We start from the raw sequence: 18931 nt of genomic DNA, 5'->3' as shown, positions 1-18931 counted from the left end.
CGTACGCCCAAACTACGACCAGTTTGCCAGTATTTCCGAATTGCGTTTGCATCTGTCGCTTTTTTTCGTAGTAGAAGAACGTAGGAGCATCCCTAAAACTGCGAAATGGCGCTACAGGAGCGTTTGTATCTGCGACTTCATTTCTTCTTATCCTCTGCCCCTCAAAACAAGCAGAGTACCTCTGTTTCTTGCGAAGCACGGGCAGCCGTTAGTGATGGTATTACAAAACTTCTGAGAATTTTTTGTTTGCTTCACTGTTCTGGATGGCCTAAGCCGCGCTTGAAATTCTGTAGTTATAGGAGATAGGTGTGTTTTTCTGTTATGTGCTGTGTACTCACCAAATTTTGTAAACATGGGCTTTAGAGTGCTTGTATTGTGCTGGTACAGTGCTGGTAAACCGTAATTTTGCGGCGCTGAATTTTGTGCAATGAGCAATCGATGATGCTCATCAAGCAGAAATAGGCGTGCGGACACTTTTCCGGTATTTATGAATGTTTTTGGGAGATAATCACCCTGGGTGCATTGTTGTTACGAGATATCTGAAAGACAAGGCGCAAGCAACCGATGGCATACCCAAGCGTGACACGGGATCTGGCTCGGTAAATTGACCATGACGTAGCGTTATAGCGCGTTCACTTGTAGAAACCAAGGCATTGAATTCGGCGTCTGCTTAAAAGCAAATTTATTGATGATATCATTTTGATTCGATCGATGATTCGTCGTCGATATAATTTTCACGGCCTACGTTAGGAGAGTGTGGAATCAGTACTATTATATTTTGCGCTGGCCACACTCGCAATAAGAGATTTTGGTGCAACTGGACCAGAAAGCTTCCTACGAGAAACAGAATCTTAAGTGTAGCACGAGATTTAAACTTTTAAAAGCCGTTTTTGAGGTGGATTCGTGTACTTCACTTTCATTAGGAAGGTACGAACGCACAAAGTGGGAAATATGTAGCAGGAATTTGTTATCAGCACTTTGTGGCTTTTAGGAAAGAACTTTCGTTGCAGTTATCCCATTAATACTGTTGAATTTTCTGTTTTATATTGGAATAATTGTGAAATTTGAGTTCAGAAGGATTCCCTCAAACTTCTGCACCGGTTTCAGTAAAACCGCCCCTATATAAAGTTCTGTATGACATCAGGTCCCGGTATATTGTTCTGTTTCGGATGAAAATAGGAACTTTCTTTTAAAGATCTGTAATACAACTTTCGGAAACGAGAAAATAGAGCACACCTGCGTGTCTGGTTGAAGCAACGTCTACACGTCATAATGAGGTCTCGCGAGCTGTGTTCAATCGTGCACCGTAGCAGAAAATTAGCTCCGCATCAACCAAAAGCTTTTTGCTTATAAAAGCTATTTCCTGTAAAGGGAGGAAAAACAGCGTAAATTAGGGGGGGGTACGTGTACAAGTCGCCCTTTAGTCAAAATGGTAAGGTTCCGGTCCATACCACAGCTGTTTTAAAAGCAGTAACAAAGCGTTTGTGCACGTAGTACGTGTTTATGTCCCATCAGAGTGGCCACCTATACAAAAATTTTCCGAGTATAGACTTTAGCCTGCTTAGGTTGTAAACTATCGAAAACAATGATGCTTGTTGTCAACGCGCTGTGTTACGTAGTGCCATGGCTATCCTTCTGTGTGCGAACACCACCTGTTATTTCAGTTATTGACTACTTCCACGTTCCTGTCGATGGATTCGAGGTAAGGGTCAGCCACAAATGCCTCCAAAACCATTTTTAACAAAGGATGCTAGACGACTCGCCATAAGTATATTGCTTTCGTTCTCTAGTTTGAATTGGTTTGAGATAGCAGAAGCTTCCCTTTTCCTTACTGGTTTGAAGTTTTCATGGGACCGGTGTCATAAATTTATAGGCAGTGTGTCATTTGCAATGGGACGATAGCAGAAAGTAAAACCTTTACTACGTGAGGAAGCTTGGCTTACTGAGCCAGTATCATGAGTTCTTTGAGGAATAAAGTACACATTTTATCTGCAAAGCCGCGCGATATAAAATAAAACGCTGCTACGGTAACCCGGGAACCTAGAAAACGTGACGGCATAAGGGAACTCAGTGAAAACCTCATTATTCAACAAGTGGCTCATCGATGGAGAGCGACGTAAAAAAATGGGTCTAGTTTAGTATATTAGGTAGCAAACAGTGATTTTTGTTTGAGCAGAAATCTATAAGACGAGTGTGTGCGAGCATTCTATTGACCATTTGCCCAACCTATGTGTTGCGTTAGCGGTGAAATTATACTTGCTGCATCGCCGCGAACATACTCTGATTTTCCAACTGGGCCAGAAAACGCAACTTGGAATTTAGTCACGGCCAACACCAATTTTTTTAAAGTAGAAAGCGTTGCAAAATTTTAAACTTCCTGCTTGCATGTTAATTTACTCCTCGCTGCACTGGAGAGGCATATCGCTTTGATACGAAGCTCTATTTCAGTTCAAATCTGCCGGCACACAGGAAGCAATATTGACATATCCAGCTTCAGGCGGCACGGGATGAGCATGAGCGCAGTGTCGTTACACGCGAAACATTCTAGCGCCCTACGTATTGCTGTCAGCCTTAGGAAAAATACAGAAGCTGTCAGTAAAAGCAGGGGTTGCTGAATTATGGGTCACCTGAGCAAAAAGGGTACGCAGTAAACACCTGGTGCTAAGATAATTATCCTTGGCATGGAAAAAAGCTGATTGAGCAGATCAGTGGTGACATGTTCTCGATTTCCGAGAATCACATACTCAGCTCGTCTGCTGAACATTTTGTGTGATGGTAAGCATCACACTTCTTCAAGTTTGTTGAAATTGGCACACGATAGAGGCAATGAAGAACCAGAATAAGTACAACAAAATAAAGTTTATTTGACCATTTTCGATGTTATTCAACTTAGAGCTATGCTGGAGGGTTTAAAACACTGCGCGTCAATTTCTGGAAGACAAAAAACGGTATCACAAACCAAAATAAAAAAGAATAGGTGCAATGTCTGCGTTATTCGGGTCACCCATAAAGCGAAACCTCTAAGAAACGTCGGTAATGTAATATTTTACTGCAGTTGCTGAGGTATGCATCTTATTCAGGGGCAGTAATCCGGTAAAAACAAACTGTTTATGGATAACTACTACGTATCCGTACTAGCAGCTGCTATTAGCTAAAACCCCCTATTAGCAGCCCCTAGCGGCTACAGTTCGCTGCCATTGTAAACTTGGTATTTCAGTTGTATTCCTAATCTTCTGGCACTCTTCCCTATAGTTTTTGAACAAAATTATGACCTGCCAGAAAGCTTCTAAAACCGTTGCAGAAAAGTGATAACTCGCAAGAAGCAAGGAGTCGAACTTCACATAAACATTGTAGTAAAAATTTCGGGATTCTAGGTTCTTTGTAATTCGTAGTAAAATATACTCGTTACACACTTCAATGGGATAGTCTCTATGGCTCGAAAGCCCGGTGGAGCAACGGGCTAAACTTCAAATTGCGCACGGGTAAGTTTCCACTTCAATATAAGCTGCGCGGAAGAATATTCCATTCTACCTAATAACTCCGAAGTAATTAGTACTAGAAGAACTGGTATCAGCCGGTAAGGCGCATTTATTTGTATGTGTGTAAAGTCTATTCCCTTCTTTGTTACTACGTCTATTCATAGAAAATTGCGTGCACTTATGACTAGAGAAGAGAAATTTAGTGAAAATGCCTTTTTTTCTTAAGCTGCGTGTCAAGCCTATTTACATACAATTATGAACTAAGACAAGGGAACACTTTACGCGATAATTTATTGCGCCTACAAAAGCCGATTTTGAATAAATGGGATTTTTTAGCACCCATTTCAATTTTAGGTCAATACTGGCTTTTTAGCGCATAAAACGGCTAATATTTTTTATGCAGCTCTTGGTATTTTAGGACGATATTCCGCAAGCATCATTCTGCTTCAGAATCACGAAAATGCCTGTCGCTCGCCGTTTCCAAAAAAAAAAAAAATCACGCCATATCCACGGAAAGAATAAGTTGGGCGAAGCTCGAGAGGGGGAGATTATCGGTAACCGTAACACTCCCGCGAAAGTTCGCCCAATACATCATTAAGAAAGACGTAAGACTGTGTGCGTACATTGTACAAATCAACTTTTATTTTCGGAGTCAATGCTCCCAGGCCCAGACCTGGTGAAAGAACCGGCGCCATCGAGGACTACCCCGCACCTCCACCACAATTTGTCACGTAGGATGGGACACAACGGTAAAGAAAAAACTTTTATTTAGGGCGAACTTGTGCCCGAACAAGACGAGAGGAAACGACCAAAGGTTCTTGCGTCTCGTTCGATCTCCGAGAATGACTGCCTGCGTTCGTGGCGTGATCTCTTGCGTGATGTCCAATCGCAGCAAGCTGGTCTCTCGCATGCCCTGCTTTTTCGTAGCCACTTGCTTAATGAGACGAGTGGCGATGCCTATTTTAGTGATGAGGCGGTCAATCGCTAACGTGTTTCCTTTGCCTGCGTTGATGTGCATGCCCAATACTCGAATGCTAGACACGTGAGGGATGATGCCATTGTCCCCTGTTCGGAGGACGATATTGGCTGCTTCTTCCTCAGCGCTTTTCCTCCAGTGCCCTGGTGGAGGCAGGATCAACAACTCTGATTTCTGGGGGAACACTGTAGTCCTGTTCCTTGTAAGCATCCCTCTATCCGGTGCACGGCTTCCTGTAACCGGTCTTGGATATGTCCGGTCGCACCACCCGCGACCCACAGCGTCACGTCGTCCGCGTAGATCGTATGCCGGACGTGGGGAAGGTCGGCCAGGCTGTCGGCTACCGGAATCATAACTAAATTAAAGAGAAAGGGGGAGATCACCGCTCCCTGCGGTGTTCCCCTACTTCCCAATCTTCTCTCTTCTAGCTGGAGGTGTCCGACATGGAGCTGTGCTGTTCTATCGGTGAGAAAGGCTCGGATGTATTCATAAGAGCGCTTTCCCAGCCCTAGTCTTGTGACTTGTGCCAAAATAGCGGAGTGGAGTACATTGTCAAAAGCGCTCTTGACGTCCAGTCCTAAGATCGCCCGGCAATCCGTGCTGCTCGGGCGGTCCAGTAGGTCGCGCTGGATAAGGAGCATGGCGTCTTAAGTGCTCATTTTATTCTGAATCCAATCATGGTAGGTGGGTACTTGTCGTGTTCCTCCATGTGCGCCTGCCACCTATTATAAGTATATGCTCTATAACCTTCCCTACACACGACGTGAGGGATATGGGTCTGAGGTTGTCAATGCTAGGCGGCTTACCCGGTTTGGGAATTAGAACTGTACGTGCCGTTCTCCATTGCTTTGGTATGTACCCGGAGCGCCAGCACCTGTTGTAATAGTCTGTGAGTGCCGAGATGGCTTCGTCGCTGAGGTTGCGGAGCGTCTTATTCTGTACTCGATCAGGGCCGGCGGCGGATTTGCAGTTAAGCTCTTGGATGGCTCTACGCACCTCGGTTACAGCATGAAAAGGATAAAATCAATGCGGCCGTCCGTAAGGCGCACAGGGTGGTCCTGGGTGTCCTCCCTAGCACCAGCAACGAAGCCCTAGCACGGCTAGGCGTGCACAATACTTTAGAGGAAATCGGAGAGGCACAGCGCATAGCACAGCTCGTCCGCCTAAACGCCACGAAGGCCGGCAGAATAATACTCCAGAAAGCAGGGATGACCGCACCAAACGAGTTTCCCACTGAAGAAGATCAACCGAACGTGGAGAAAATGCACACTGGCTGCTTGACCCGGCAATTGACCATACCGCCGCCCCCTCGCAACATGCACCCGGAGCATGACAGGGGGCGAAAGGAAGCAAGGGCCAAAGCACTGGCCCGAACGTATGAGAACGACGCCCAGGCATACTACGTTGACGCGGCCATGTACAAGAACAAGCCCCACACCTTCGCACTCTCTGTCATACGGGCCTGCGATGGCAAATGCATCACAGCCGGTAGCGTATCCGCTCATACGGCAACGCAGGCAGAAGAGGCGGCTATCGCGCTGGCGCTAACTTGTGAGTTGGACAAGGCCATCACAGTATTGAGTGACTCACGCTCCGCCATTGTCGGCTACAGCAGAGGGATCATTGGGCGCCCGCCCATGGACTACTGCCCAGAAATAGAATGGCGCGGGCCCACATTAGGTGGTTCCCGGCGCACATGGAAACCACTCTGGGAAGGACGCCAAACCGCAACGAGGAAGCGGACAGAACTGCGCGCGAGCTCGCACACCGCGCAGTCACCTCGCCCCCTCTCTTGCGATCGGAAGGCAACGACGAGGAAAACGAACCGCACCCGGCATTGAGCTTCGGTGAAGTCCTTGCCTGGTATCGCGAACAACGCCGACAAGCACCGAAGCCTCATTCGCTTCTGAGTAGAAGTGAGGGAGTGTTTCTTCGGCAGCTGCAGACTGGTACAGCGCTCACGCCAGCTCTGGCGCGACACATCTGTCCGGACCTCTACCAGAGTGACGTGTGCTGTGTGTGTAGTGTGGTGCGTGCGGACCTGCCTCACATAATGTGGGGGTGTGACGAACACAGAGTGAGGGGTTACCCACCGGAACTACCACAACTTGTCGTGCAAAATATGAACTCCCCGACTAGGGAGCTCCAACTCATGGTGATCCAGCAGCTGGAGACAGCTCTGGCCAGGCAGAAGCGCGGGCGGCTTCTCGATCACGTCAATGGTCGGACCCCCCAGCGCCGACGCCTCCGGCCGGCCGCGGCCCCGTCTCCGAATCGGCTTTAACACCAACAGCCGACGGGGAGGGCGGAACCCTGTGTGGTGGTCCCCCTCACCGATAGTGCAGGATAACCAATAAAAGTCCTTTCTCTCTCTCTCTCTTGCGTGATGTCCCCCTCGCAGTGCACGTGCGCTCGCGCCTCCGTTGGCGAACACAGACAAGCTCGCGCTCCCGGTGCCGAGTTTGTGCTGCCGGTTGCAGCCGGTTCTTGCGCGTGCAACGCGGCCCACTTTGCGACATCTCCGAAAGCAGGCGGCGGTCACGTACCGCGAGACACAAGGGATGGACAGACCCATGACTTAAGGAGCTTCGCCCCTAAAAATTGACCACATCTTTCCACGTCGGGAAACCATGGGGTGATGCGACGCATCTCGGCGGTGCTTGTTACGGTTGCACCGACCATCGCGTTAGCAGACCTGTTAGTATCCATTTAAATCATCGGTTGTCATCGGATGTCATCGGAGCCGTGGCGGTGGAGCGACTGAGCGGAGCGGCGCAGTTATCGCGTTTACGTGTACCGCGCGTTAACGGTGAGGGGAATGATAGAGAGTAGCGCATGCGCATGTGTTAACCGAGCGCTAACGCGCGCTGACGCATAGCTGGCATGGCGAGGGGAGCTAGCGCTAACGCAAGATGGCGCTGCGGTGAGAGCGGCGTTACCACGCAGCTGGCGTGGCGAGGAGAATGGGGGAGAGGCATGCGGACTACGGATGGATGGAGGGACAAGGCAAGTCAAAGAGATGCGGCGCATCTAAAATTGGCGAGCCGATGCCAAACACGCCGGAAATCGCACACCACCTTCGAGCCGCCCCTACCTCCAGCTAACCACATCGGTCGAGCCAAAGAGACCTGTACGGAGTGACACCGCAGCCAAACTCAGCGACCGCGCCCCCGTTCTACACAAGCTGTTTTTTGTCCTTACGTGTTGTGTCCGTTAACGACAAACGGAAACTTTTGCCGATGTGCCTTATCCGTTGCTAACGCAATAAAACAACCAACGAATAAATTGAACGGGATACAGCCGTCCACACACCACTACAAGTCAAATACCCATCCTAGGGAAAACGTGCGTGTAAATCTAACACACAGAAGTTTTATGGTGACGTCATGAACATGTGCACAATCTTCCGGTGGCAACTGGCACATGGCCGGCCGGCGATATGAGCCCAATTTTCCTGCGGTGACGGGCACCCAGCTGGCCGGCGATAAGCATCATGTGTATGACAAAAAAGGAACAAGAGACGGAGCATATAGGAATAATATCTTGGCACGTTTCAAGTGCTGTAGTCGTGACAACCGTCATTTGACGTTCCGGGTAACCTTAAAGGACACTGTTAAGCCTAGCAATAAAGGTATTAGCTCCAAGGAACCTATCGCGCTGTGTAATAATGATAATGGGTATATTGCGTATAGTTGCTGAATGGTGTTATTCCCGCAGCTTCGCAAGTCATCTTCTCTAGAGTACTCAGTACTTTGTACAGAAATGTTACACTTCCGAGATTTATGAATTTTGTGTAGGGTTGAGGAGCTCGTTCAGCAGCAATCATCGATTGCGCCTCCTACACCAGACCACCACCTTTATTATCTCCGATAATGACGGCAAACTACCACACCAAACACTCGGAGGTAGTATTAACAGATTTACTGTCGCTGATATCGTCGCCGCTCCTATTACTTGCACCCGGATACAGTTGAACGTAATTTAGAACATTCGTGTGCTTAGTTCACTCTTATCAAAAACCATTTCCGCAGCTCAGAGCTTGGCGCCACTCTTACTCAGAATGTTTAGCTACTTTCAATGGTCCGTCGGCCGCCATCCCCTACGGGCGGGTTGCTTATAGAAGATAGAATCATCACTGTCTGACATTCTGCCATACTGTCTGACATAACATTTCTGGATGCCCGGTGCTAAAGGAACTGCCGAAGGTTCTGAGCAGAAAACGAAAACATTATGATATTCAAGATGCAATCACGTCGTGTCGCGTGCCGAAGTACCAACATGCTCCCCTAAATTGAGTGAACTCTGAGCCTTCTTTTTTAGCCCAATACGTTTAACTGAAAGAAGACAGCATTCAAGCAGCTAATCCTTGAAATGGATCATGCTATGCATTTCACGTAAATCTGTTACAATTGTAAATATTGTGTGGCCTATTTCCGCGAAGAACATCAAATCCCTTTTCCACAGCACAAACAAACGTATGCTGGTTTAACTAAAATTCAAAAATTTGTAGTAAAATGCACGGCCGAAGTTAATACGGATTGAGCCTATATTTTCTAAATGACCGTGTTCGGTGCCTATTTTTTTCTAACTGGAAATTTTCACCGCCTCTTATTGGAGAGCCTGAATGATTGAATTTTCCTGTCAAAAGCCGTGGTCTCTACCTATGACCAGTCTCTTGCAGGAGGCTTTCGTTGGGTCATTAGGGCATAATACGTTATTTAATAGATCTGCAAGTCAATGGTTATTTTAAATTAAGGCGCTGCGATAGAATATTTTTACTGATTTCCCACTTTTTATTTCCCAATGCGAAAATTCTGCATGTCACCCATTTCAGTCGCTCTTGAGTAGCTGGAAAACAGGGTTGTTCAATTGTGGAGTACGCAAATAGGCCGATTTGAAATGCGACCTTATGAAATTACCAATAACGTTTTCTGTTCCTTATTTCCAGCTCAAAATCTTCTATTTTGACATAGGTCGTGTGGTCGTGCGGTGCAGTCAAGATGGTTGAGAGGTAAAGTCAGTAATTTTAAGCGATAAGTTACCGCGAACCGAACAGACCATTTGGCCTAGGAAGAAGGCTAGTAGCCCAAGGGAGAAAGGAGGAACAAAGCCATACTATCTCAGCCATTCGCTTGTCCAGAACGAAAAAACTAATTTTTCTTTCGTCGTAGCCACCGGCGGCTGCATCAGGCCTCTACAGCACAAGAAGTATCAAAGTAGTGTGGGGGTGATACAAGTTGGCTAATATTGTAAAACTCGTACGTTCTTAAGACAAAGATTGGGGGAGTGCCAAGTCACAGGTTTCGTTGACCCCACACAACGTCGCAATTTTGGTGTGCTAACTGTAGCGACGTCCGGATCCCTGGATACACGCGCAGCCTTGTCAGCAAGAATCAGTTAGGCATCTCTGACACACGGAAGTCATTTCCAGGCAGCACATCCTCACAAGGCAAAAGATATGTGGGGAACAGCGTGTTCTGGAGGAGGCGGCGGCTCCTGCTGGGGTGGAGCAGCAGCGCTATCACTGCCAACAGGAGTCAAAAATTTTCTGTCTGTACCAGGAGCAAGTGGTCAGTGTATCGGTTTCTCTTGATACCATCCTCCAAACGAACGTAGGCTTGCGAAGAAGCGACATCTACAACTCCTGCAGACAGCTGCGGTGTACCTCTGCGGAAGTTACGCACATACACAACATCATATGGCTGAGGGGATCGAGCCTGACGCATTCTCTTTCGGCGTACCACATCTCTTTGAGTTGTTTCAGAAGCATCGATGCCACCAGGTGCCGGAAGCATCGATGCCGGAAGCATCGATGCCAGGACGTGCAATGGTATCATAAAATTCTGCCCGTCAATAACTAACATACTGGCCGTCGTGTTATATTGTGCGGAGTGGTTCTCTATTGAAACAAAAGCCTGCCGAGCAGCGTTTGGAACTTCCCAGAACCAGACTTCTTGACTTTGTTCTTTCCGGTTTGTACCACCGGTTCAGATTCCCCATTTCAGAAAATGAGTTACGGTAGTACAAGCATACGGCGTACTCTATTTTGTCCTAATACCTCAAGGGGATTTGCACTGGTGAACGCAGGACCATTGTCAAAAACCACCAGGTCCGCGAAACAATGCTGAGCAGATGCAATTCTCAGGCCCGAAATCGCAGCTTCTGCAGATATGGATGATACTGGGAAATCGTTTCTACGATTGGAAAGTGTCCAATATGATCAAGAATGTATTAAAAGATTGTGTACCGCTGAAATGGTCCCAGAAGTCAATCTGATACCTCCACCTGAGTCACTGTAAAACCGCCCACGGTGTCTGCTGGGCTCGTTGTGCAGCTTGTTGTTAAGCCTGGGACTCTACGCAGCAAGTCAGGGTGAGGGTGCAGTACCGTCACGGTGGTTGAGCGTTACAGTTAGGACGGTGCAGCGGTAAGTTAAAGAGAACCGAAAAACACCAATATGCCTAGGGGGTCGAAGGCCAACAGGTCTACGAAGAAGTTTCCAAGAAACAGAGCCATACTATCCGGGTCATCCGCTTAGCCAGCACAAAATAAATTCATCATCACCGTCAGTGCGTCTGCACTGACTGCCGGGCAACTGCCTGTCACATAGATTCTCAATTAATGCGGTTCTGTGCTAACCGCGACCAATTTCTCCCTGCGACCTTCTGCATCTCATCTTTCCATCTTACCTGCGCCAGTTCCTGCCACGCTTGCATTATCTAGGGATCCACTCTATTACCTTAATGAGCAACAATTATCCTTCCTTCGCATTACATGGCCATTCCAGACCCATTTCATCTTCTCAATTTCAACCAATACGTCCTTAACACGAGTTTGTCCCCTGACACACTCCGCTTTCTTCTTGCCCCGTAATGCTACTACTATCATCTTCCGCTTAATTACTCGCTGAGTCGTCCTCTCTTTAGGTTGTACCCTTTTAGTGAACCTCTAGGTTCACTAAACCTCCATAGGCCACGTGAACCTCCATAGGCCATGTTTCGACCACTCTGAGCGCGTTCACACGGATCAATTTAGTAGAAAAATGAATACAAAAATGCTGTCCTCTTCTCTGCATCCTCGCCCATTTTCTGTGGCGTTTTCGTGTGACGCCAGGAGGAGATGAGCTGGCAATTGGTTGCGCTACTCCATGGCTCGCCGTCCTTCTGGCAGAGTCAGTTGACCCAGCGTTTAGTCCGCCGGCCGCCGACGGGTCGTCGCGATTCGCTCGCTCAGTTAAAACTAAGCCAGAACACGTTTGTGAATGGAAGATTGTGCCTTTTTTTTACTTTGCTAGTTTGTACACTGTATCAAGCTCCAAGTCCGGGTCGCTTCACACAAGCTCTGCACAAGTGCGCATGAGTCGCGTGGCTGACTGGTACGCTAGTAGGAAAACCTAATGCCTCTTGAAGGCGGGAGACGAGTCAGCGAAGTAAATATAGGTACTAAGGAAATAAAATTGACGGAAACCTTTACAGTACCATGCAAAACTAGGGAGCAGGAAGCACTTTTTTGCTAAGGGTTTTGATTAATTGATTCTAGGTTTTAATGCGCCAACGTAACGCAGGCGATGAGGCGCGCCATAGTGGAGGGCTGCGGGTTAATTTTGACCACCTGGGGATATTTAACGTGCGCCAAAATCTCGTACGCAAGGGCAGTTTTGGTTTTCGCCTCCATCAGAAAAGCGGCCACCGCGGCCGTAAATTGAACCCACGACCTCGTTCATCTTGCACTGCGTAAAAAACACACGGGACACGAGTAAGAAATGGACACCACAAATGCTGTCTTCCCGTCAATAACTCTTCTTCCTCAATAATTCCTACTCGTGTCCCGTGTGTTTTTTAAGCTGTGCAAGATGAACGTATTCCGACTCGCCCAGATTTCCGCCGCGACCTCGTATTCAAGAGCGCAACGCCTTACTCTCTGAGCCACCGCGGCGAGTTTTTTGCGCTGGGTGAAGAAGCAAACTGGTCAGCAGCACGTCCACCCATCTGCGAACACTTTGCCATTTAAGAAATGCAGTTGCTAGACGTTAGATATTGGGGAAGTTTGGGGGATGCTTACTGCACGAGCGCTATACAACAAATAGTCCCCTAAGGTACTGGAAATGCTAAAACTAAATAAAGGTGTAAACTGGTTATTCGTTATATACCTGATACATCCAACCTCGGAACCGCTGCCTCGTGGCCGAATGGTGTGAAGCGTAGGATTATTGTTTTGCAAGTCGCAAATTCGAATCTCCCAGGGTACATGATTTTTGAGTAAGTTGATTTTTTGTTTGCGGCAGATGTTTTCTAAACTGAGTTCACCATTTTTGGGCCGTAACCTTCAATGACCTACGAGCGAGTTCGCACAACGCGCGCCGAGTGACACTGACGCGCTCGGGAGTTGGCGTGCGTTTGGCGTGCTGTTTCCACAAGCACCGACTACTTGCGGGCAGTGGGCACAGGCCAGAATTAGTAGACCGTTGGCCTGTGCGAACACGCTTTTTACGATACAGGCATGCGTGAGGCAAGCTCCGAGTAAGCGGGAAAAGCACATGGCATTTGAGAGTATGCAGTGACGCGGAGGCAGTTCATCCACTGCGTAGGCCTCGGCTAGTGATTGCTACCATTCCAAGCCGTCCTGGGAGGCTTATCTTAGGCATTTTACAGCTGACAACATGGTCGCAGAAGCGGGGTACGACGATTACTGAGATATCGAGAATGCCCATCCAACGCTGCCGTCGGATGTAAAGCATGTTGTTTTACAGAACCGAAACCGAAACTTGTTTGAATGCTAACTTTGGACATCGTCCAATCACGGTGCCACCTCCTTCCGACGTTACAGCCTTTAGTTGGTGCGGCCGCCACCGACCGCGCATGGTAGTTTTTCTTCTGTCCCGCTTTTTAAACCAATTACCCACTTACCAACCCGATAAACGATGAAAAGTGTGGTAATTTGAGACAGTCTACTCAGTGCAAACAAAATCGAGAGCTTGACAATTCCACTTCAGTGTCCTTTTGAGGGACAATGGTAGGCTGTCTTTCCTTAGCCGAGAATGCCTTGCAACTGCCCTCCACACCATTCTTATCCTTCTAATTACCTCTGCTTCTTGCTTGGGATCCTGGGTCACTACTTGGCCTCAGTAGATACATTTGCTTACCACGTCCACTGCCTCGCTATTTATCTCAAACCGCTGTGCTCTCCCGACGCTATTGAGCATTACTTTAGTTTTCTGCGTAGTAATTTTAGGGTCCAGGATTATACTGTGCTTGCCTAGTGCGGTAATCATGCGTTGAAATTTGTCCCCGTTTTAGCAAGGCAATGTCATAAAAAATCTGAGGTTACTGAGATCTTATAATCGTTAAGCCCACCCCTTCCCAATCCAAGGTTGAGAATACCTCTAGCAAAAAATGCTGCAACTAACATTGGGGGTGTTTCTTTCTCGGACGTCCTTCCTTATAGGTATTTTACTGCTCTCTTTAAAGAGGACGCTGGTAGCTGTGCACAAATTGTAGATATCGCTTGAGTTCTTACGCAATGCTCGTCTACACCCTACCGAGGGAAATGTTTTCGCAAACATTTCCCTTCTACCGAGAAAAATGTTTTCGCTATCTGTCAAGAGTACACTGGTTTGAGAGATTGAGAACCATTGTTCCCTTTTCCTGCTGTGTCCACCTGCGGTGGTGCCAGGCAGGTAAAACGCAATCCATTTCAGCGGCGTGGGGAAACGCGGCATTTTGGTTAATGTTGTAACACATTTTAAAATGTTGACTTAATAAGTTACCGACGAATATTTCCGCGCAGGCAATGGGGAGGCTGCCAGAGCTTTTGGCAGCCTATTCGTCGACTAACTGTTCATCATACATGTGCCTCAATGCCTCCCTAACTCGGTACGACACAAAGACCAAGCATTTGTCATACTTGTGGAACTTCGTGGGGCTCGAAAACAAAATGACGTGAGTCGTAAAAAACATGTTCATTATAATTATGATGCTACATACTGTTAGTAGCGAAGGACGATTTATGGTGAATGCTTCGAGGTAGCGTTACGCAATATGCGGTTCTGGTTTAAGCGTTATGGCAAGCGTGACTTTGAAAGACTTCGGAGCACTGCGCACGCGCCGTCCTCCGCTGTGAAGTGGCACAGCCCGCGGTATTATTCTGTCCACCTCTGAAGGTACCCATACGGTAGGAGGGTGTTAGAGTGTATCAACAAAGCTGGCTGAGTACTGGCAACAGGCGCAACTTTATCATTTAACGGCAGTGCCTTTGCCAAGCAGTTTCGGGTTGAGGGAATTTTTTTATTTGTTAATCTAGAACACATAGTTAGGTTACATCTGTTACGTTGTGTTGCTCTACTGAAAATGAACATTTGTGCACCCCTGTTTTATTATCTGTAGCATATCAAAGTAAATAACATTTTGGCTGCGACAGTGGCGCTTGCGTGGGGCCTAACCCACGTACGAATGCCCTTCCAATGTGTGTCTTTGAGCAAGCAAAAGGCTTGTCACTGACCTTTGGCATCTTTAGAAAGTGTACTGGCGCTTTCTTAACGTTAGTGCCGCGTTGACACTACACAAAAACAGGTACATTAAACACGACTTGAACTTTTAGAAGATACCTTCTGTATATAAAGCGTGAGCAACCTTCTGGCCTATATCATTTTGTACTGTAGGGTATCTTGAGCCTATCAAGATGAAAATTTGGGCGCAAAATTTTATTTATGAGAGCTTGTTTTTTTACATTCTAATATTTTTGAACATTGAAGAGCTCATGAAAAACAATAACGCAAGCTTATATTGCGACATCGAAAAATTTTGGCGTTTTATGTTTATTTTTCATTTTCAAAACAATACCATATTACGTATAATACTTCATAAATGTCCTTGAATCAAGTAATAATCAAAGTGAACAGCACGCAGGTGTGGAGTATTTCGAGTTTTCCAGCCTGTGACGAAATGAAATAATTATCTCTGTTGAGATAAGCGCTCAACAGTTGTATTTGTAACGATGCGCAAACAATACCTTTATAGAAAAAGTACACATCAAAACTTTAAAAAAAAACAGAAACGTTCATTTGTCTTTTTCCTGTATTGTGTATGGGAAACTGTATTTCTCTTACAATTTTATCTCAAGCTGGGGCATGGGTAGAACTTGTATCACCCAGCATTTTAGTACTTGAAAGTGGAAAAATCGTCTAGAGCTATTTTCGCGGTCCTCATAATTTCAAAAACTTCCATGACTTGTCATTTAGGCATAAGTGCAAACATCCTCTTCAAGCAGCTTGCATTTCATTGAGCGTTTGTACTGCTTCCCGTTCCTACTTTCTCCAAATAGAACAAAAAACCCGCTGACAAATGTCTCTTATATTCAAGCGGCAATCTGTTAGCTGCGTACAAACTTTGCAGTTAAGCTTTTCTCCTTCAATTGTATTCCTGCCACAGGAGAACATCTTTGTTCGATGTACAGTACGATAGCAGTTTGGACACACCGTGGTTCAACATCGACGGGGGTAAGTAGGCGCTCCAAAGCCAAAATTGCATGCCCAAATGAGAGATACCTCCGCCAAATATTTTTACAACGTTTGAAAAACTACCAGAGTGATTGCAGTTACCATAACTGTTCATCCTTATGTTATTTAACCAGTGACCACCAAAGATGCATCCTGAATGACTCAGCACATCCAAGCCAGAACTGCGGCGGTTTGTGACGTGTACATTCACGAAGCAACCTTTTGTATTTTCTCCATTCGCTCACTTCCTGAGCCGGCATGTTGCTTCTCCAATATTTTTCTTAGCAGGTATTTTAGCTTTGATATGCCAAATCAAATAAATTGTGTATATGACCAGATGCGCTGTATAACCTTGCAGAGCTCTTCCACCTAGCACGAATGCCTTGCAATTGCCCCTGTCGAATCCACGACGTTTTAGGATCTACGTCGCTCTCTATGTCTATAGAAGGGCGCCCACAGAAATGACGCCTGACTAAAGAAGCGCATAATCATAGCCGTCTTAAAATGTTTGCGATCCATAGTAGTATGCGGCTTGGCGAAACAACAAAGCTCGAACAGAAGGCAACATGCCCACAACATTGCCATTCCGTGGAGGCCAATTATGTGGGCAGAACAGCGTTACCAGTGACACTCGCGGTTTGTTAATCATACGTTTTCTGACATGCTGCTGGAAATATCATTTTAATGAACGAACGAATAAGTGAGGCTGGTACTGTGTTGGCCATACATTGTGTAAGATGCGGCTGTACATATTTTTAATAAATGGACTAATAACTCATCTGGCAGGACACCGCTGATATATAGAATTAAGGAGGCAAAGGCAATATCAAGGCTCTGTGATAATTGTGTCGCATCCCTGTCACTGGCGTTAGCAACAGCTTTCTAGGACTGACAGCTCTCTCTCTCTCTCTCTCTCTCTATCTCTCTCTCTGATGATGATGATGATGATTTCTATTGGTTTCCCCTTTGTATCAGGGTGATGACATGTCATCTTACCAAAAAAGACTAATATACCTATGTTTTACACTTTTGGTTCAATACTAGCGCTGCTTAGGGCAGGCACAAAAAGCTTATTAGGCACAAAATACTTTTTTTTCTGTTACAAGTGGTAACTGTCCTAGGCAATATTCCCCTCTCTGCTTTTCGTCCACCAGCATTCTAATCTTCTTTTCGTCCCCTCGACAGCCTTGAAGTTAACTTCCTCTGTGATACCTTTAAATCCTAGGGCTTCTGACAGCCCAATATTCCCTTCATGTAGATTTGGATGGATACCCTCACATTCTAGCACGATGTGCCGCATAGTTTCTGTTTCTTTTCCGCAGACCACGCATACCCCATCATTTTGTGAATACTTCCCCACAAAACTCTTAGTTCGCAGGCAACCTGCTCTAGCCTCAAAAAGCAAAGCACTGCCCTGGGAATTATCGTAGAAATTTTTCTTTCTGATGTTCATCTTCTCAGCCCTGTACATCTCTAACGACGTTTTGGCTTCCATTTTTTCCCTCCATTTATTCGTTTCAATCTGCCTTGCCTCTTTTTTGGTTACCTTGGCTGTTTTGGATTCCCCACTGTTCTTTCCGTATTTCATCGTTAGCCTTCTAGTCTTTCTTAACCACTGCGTGTCCACGCTTTTCAAGTATAGGTACCTAAAAACCTTAGCTGCCCACCTTCGTTGATCCATTGCCCTCTACTTTATCCTATCACTCCCCCTCTACTTCCCTTCTCCTGCACTGGGTTGTATGCAGGTGAACTCCCTGCCGAGCTGAAAATATCCCCAGTCAATTTCCTTTCCTTTTCCCGTCGCAAACCACAACCACCGCCGCAAATCAATAACGGTGTTTCTTGAAGGCAGCATAACCTGGCTCCGAATTTGCTCAGCACGCTGCGCGTAGTTGTTGCTCTTTCAGCATAAAATGTAGCACAGTTCTATAATTTATTCAGGTGGTAGTTCCACTGCGTCTGCCCCTTCTCTATCACACCCGTCTTTTGCGCTTTGTGCTCAAGTAAAAAAACTCAGCCTTCATAAATCTTTAGGATGATTCATAGACATCAAAGCTGATCATCCCTACATAAGGCACCCTGAGCCTTTGGCAGAGAGGACCACCACCGGAAGCGAGCATAAACATCCCCCATAAGCATCCCACATTCTGAGTCAAAACGCTTTTGCTCAACTCTTGCTGCTGGGCGACACGATCGCCATACCAGCACATAGCTCTGAGCAAGCCACAATGCGCCCGTGGCTATTCATCCAACTGCATACCAAGAAAATATGGCAATGCATCTCCAGACGTCATTCCTATCGAATTAAGTACATATTAGCAACAACGCGTGTTCACAAATCTAATCAACATTTTCTCTATCGCTGACCATTTACTGAACGCCTTAATAACACTGCATTCCAGAAACAATACTGAAACGTGTCCTAGATATTCTGTTTCTAGCTATGATGTCTGCATACATCCCACAACTAAAAAATAACTTATTGCAGAGTTCCTAGACACCGCGGAATTTCAGGCAGAATTTGCTGCGGAAGGAACACCGCACAAGCACACATGTACCAAGCATCAGTTAACAAAACCCAAAATCTCTTATACAGTTGAAATTACGAAAATTCTGGCAGCGAACGTGGGAAACACAAATACAAAAGATACTAGTCATGCTAAAACCAGTCATAGGCAAACATGACCCTGAAAAATAAAGCAGATTCTTTGAGGTATTCATTAGCAGACATAGAATAACCCACACATTAGCAACGCACTCGCACATTTAATGGTGCAAGACTAATACTATGCAAGCAGTGTAGTGAACGAGTTTCTGCAAGGCATATTTTAATTGAATGTAGGGAGTTGGACCAAGACGACGACGCCTTTGTGATGATCCATCTAGTTTTCGAATTTTATTGCATCCCTCACTGATTTACCCGAATACACAGAGCAAGAATGAGACGTGGGCGGAATAACACAGGTTCTAGTGGAAGCCTCT

The 18931-nt window shown here is 46.4% G+C and overlaps 1 protein-coding gene across 1 annotated transcript in view; it reads left to right on the top strand.

Annotated features, from left to right (window-relative positions):
• The first annotated feature begins 1474 nt into the window (after positions 1-1474).
• Positions 1475-18931, top strand: part of LOC144172976 (uncharacterized) — a 30495-nt gene continuing 13038 nt past the window's right edge. The window contains exons 1-3 of the mRNA XM_077701563.1: positions 1475-1702; positions 14242-14393; positions 15882-15949. Of these exons, the coding sequence (XP_077557689.1) occupies positions 1586-1702; positions 14242-14393; positions 15882-15949 (337 nt within the window). The 5' untranslated portion in view covers positions 1475-1585. The remainder of the gene's footprint in view (positions 1703-14241; positions 14394-15881; positions 15950-18931) is intronic.

The sequence above is a fragment of the Haemaphysalis longicornis genome, unplaced genomic scaffold, assembly GCF_048455015.1.
Source record: "Haemaphysalis longicornis isolate Haplotype H1 unplaced genomic scaffold, Haemaphysalis longicornis Haplotype H1 scaffold_28, whole genome shotgun sequence".
In the NCBI taxonomy this organism is placed as follows: Eukaryota; Metazoa; Arthropoda; class Arachnida; order Ixodida; family Ixodidae; genus Haemaphysalis; species Haemaphysalis longicornis.
This window is presented reverse-complemented; position numbering and strand designations above follow the sequence as displayed.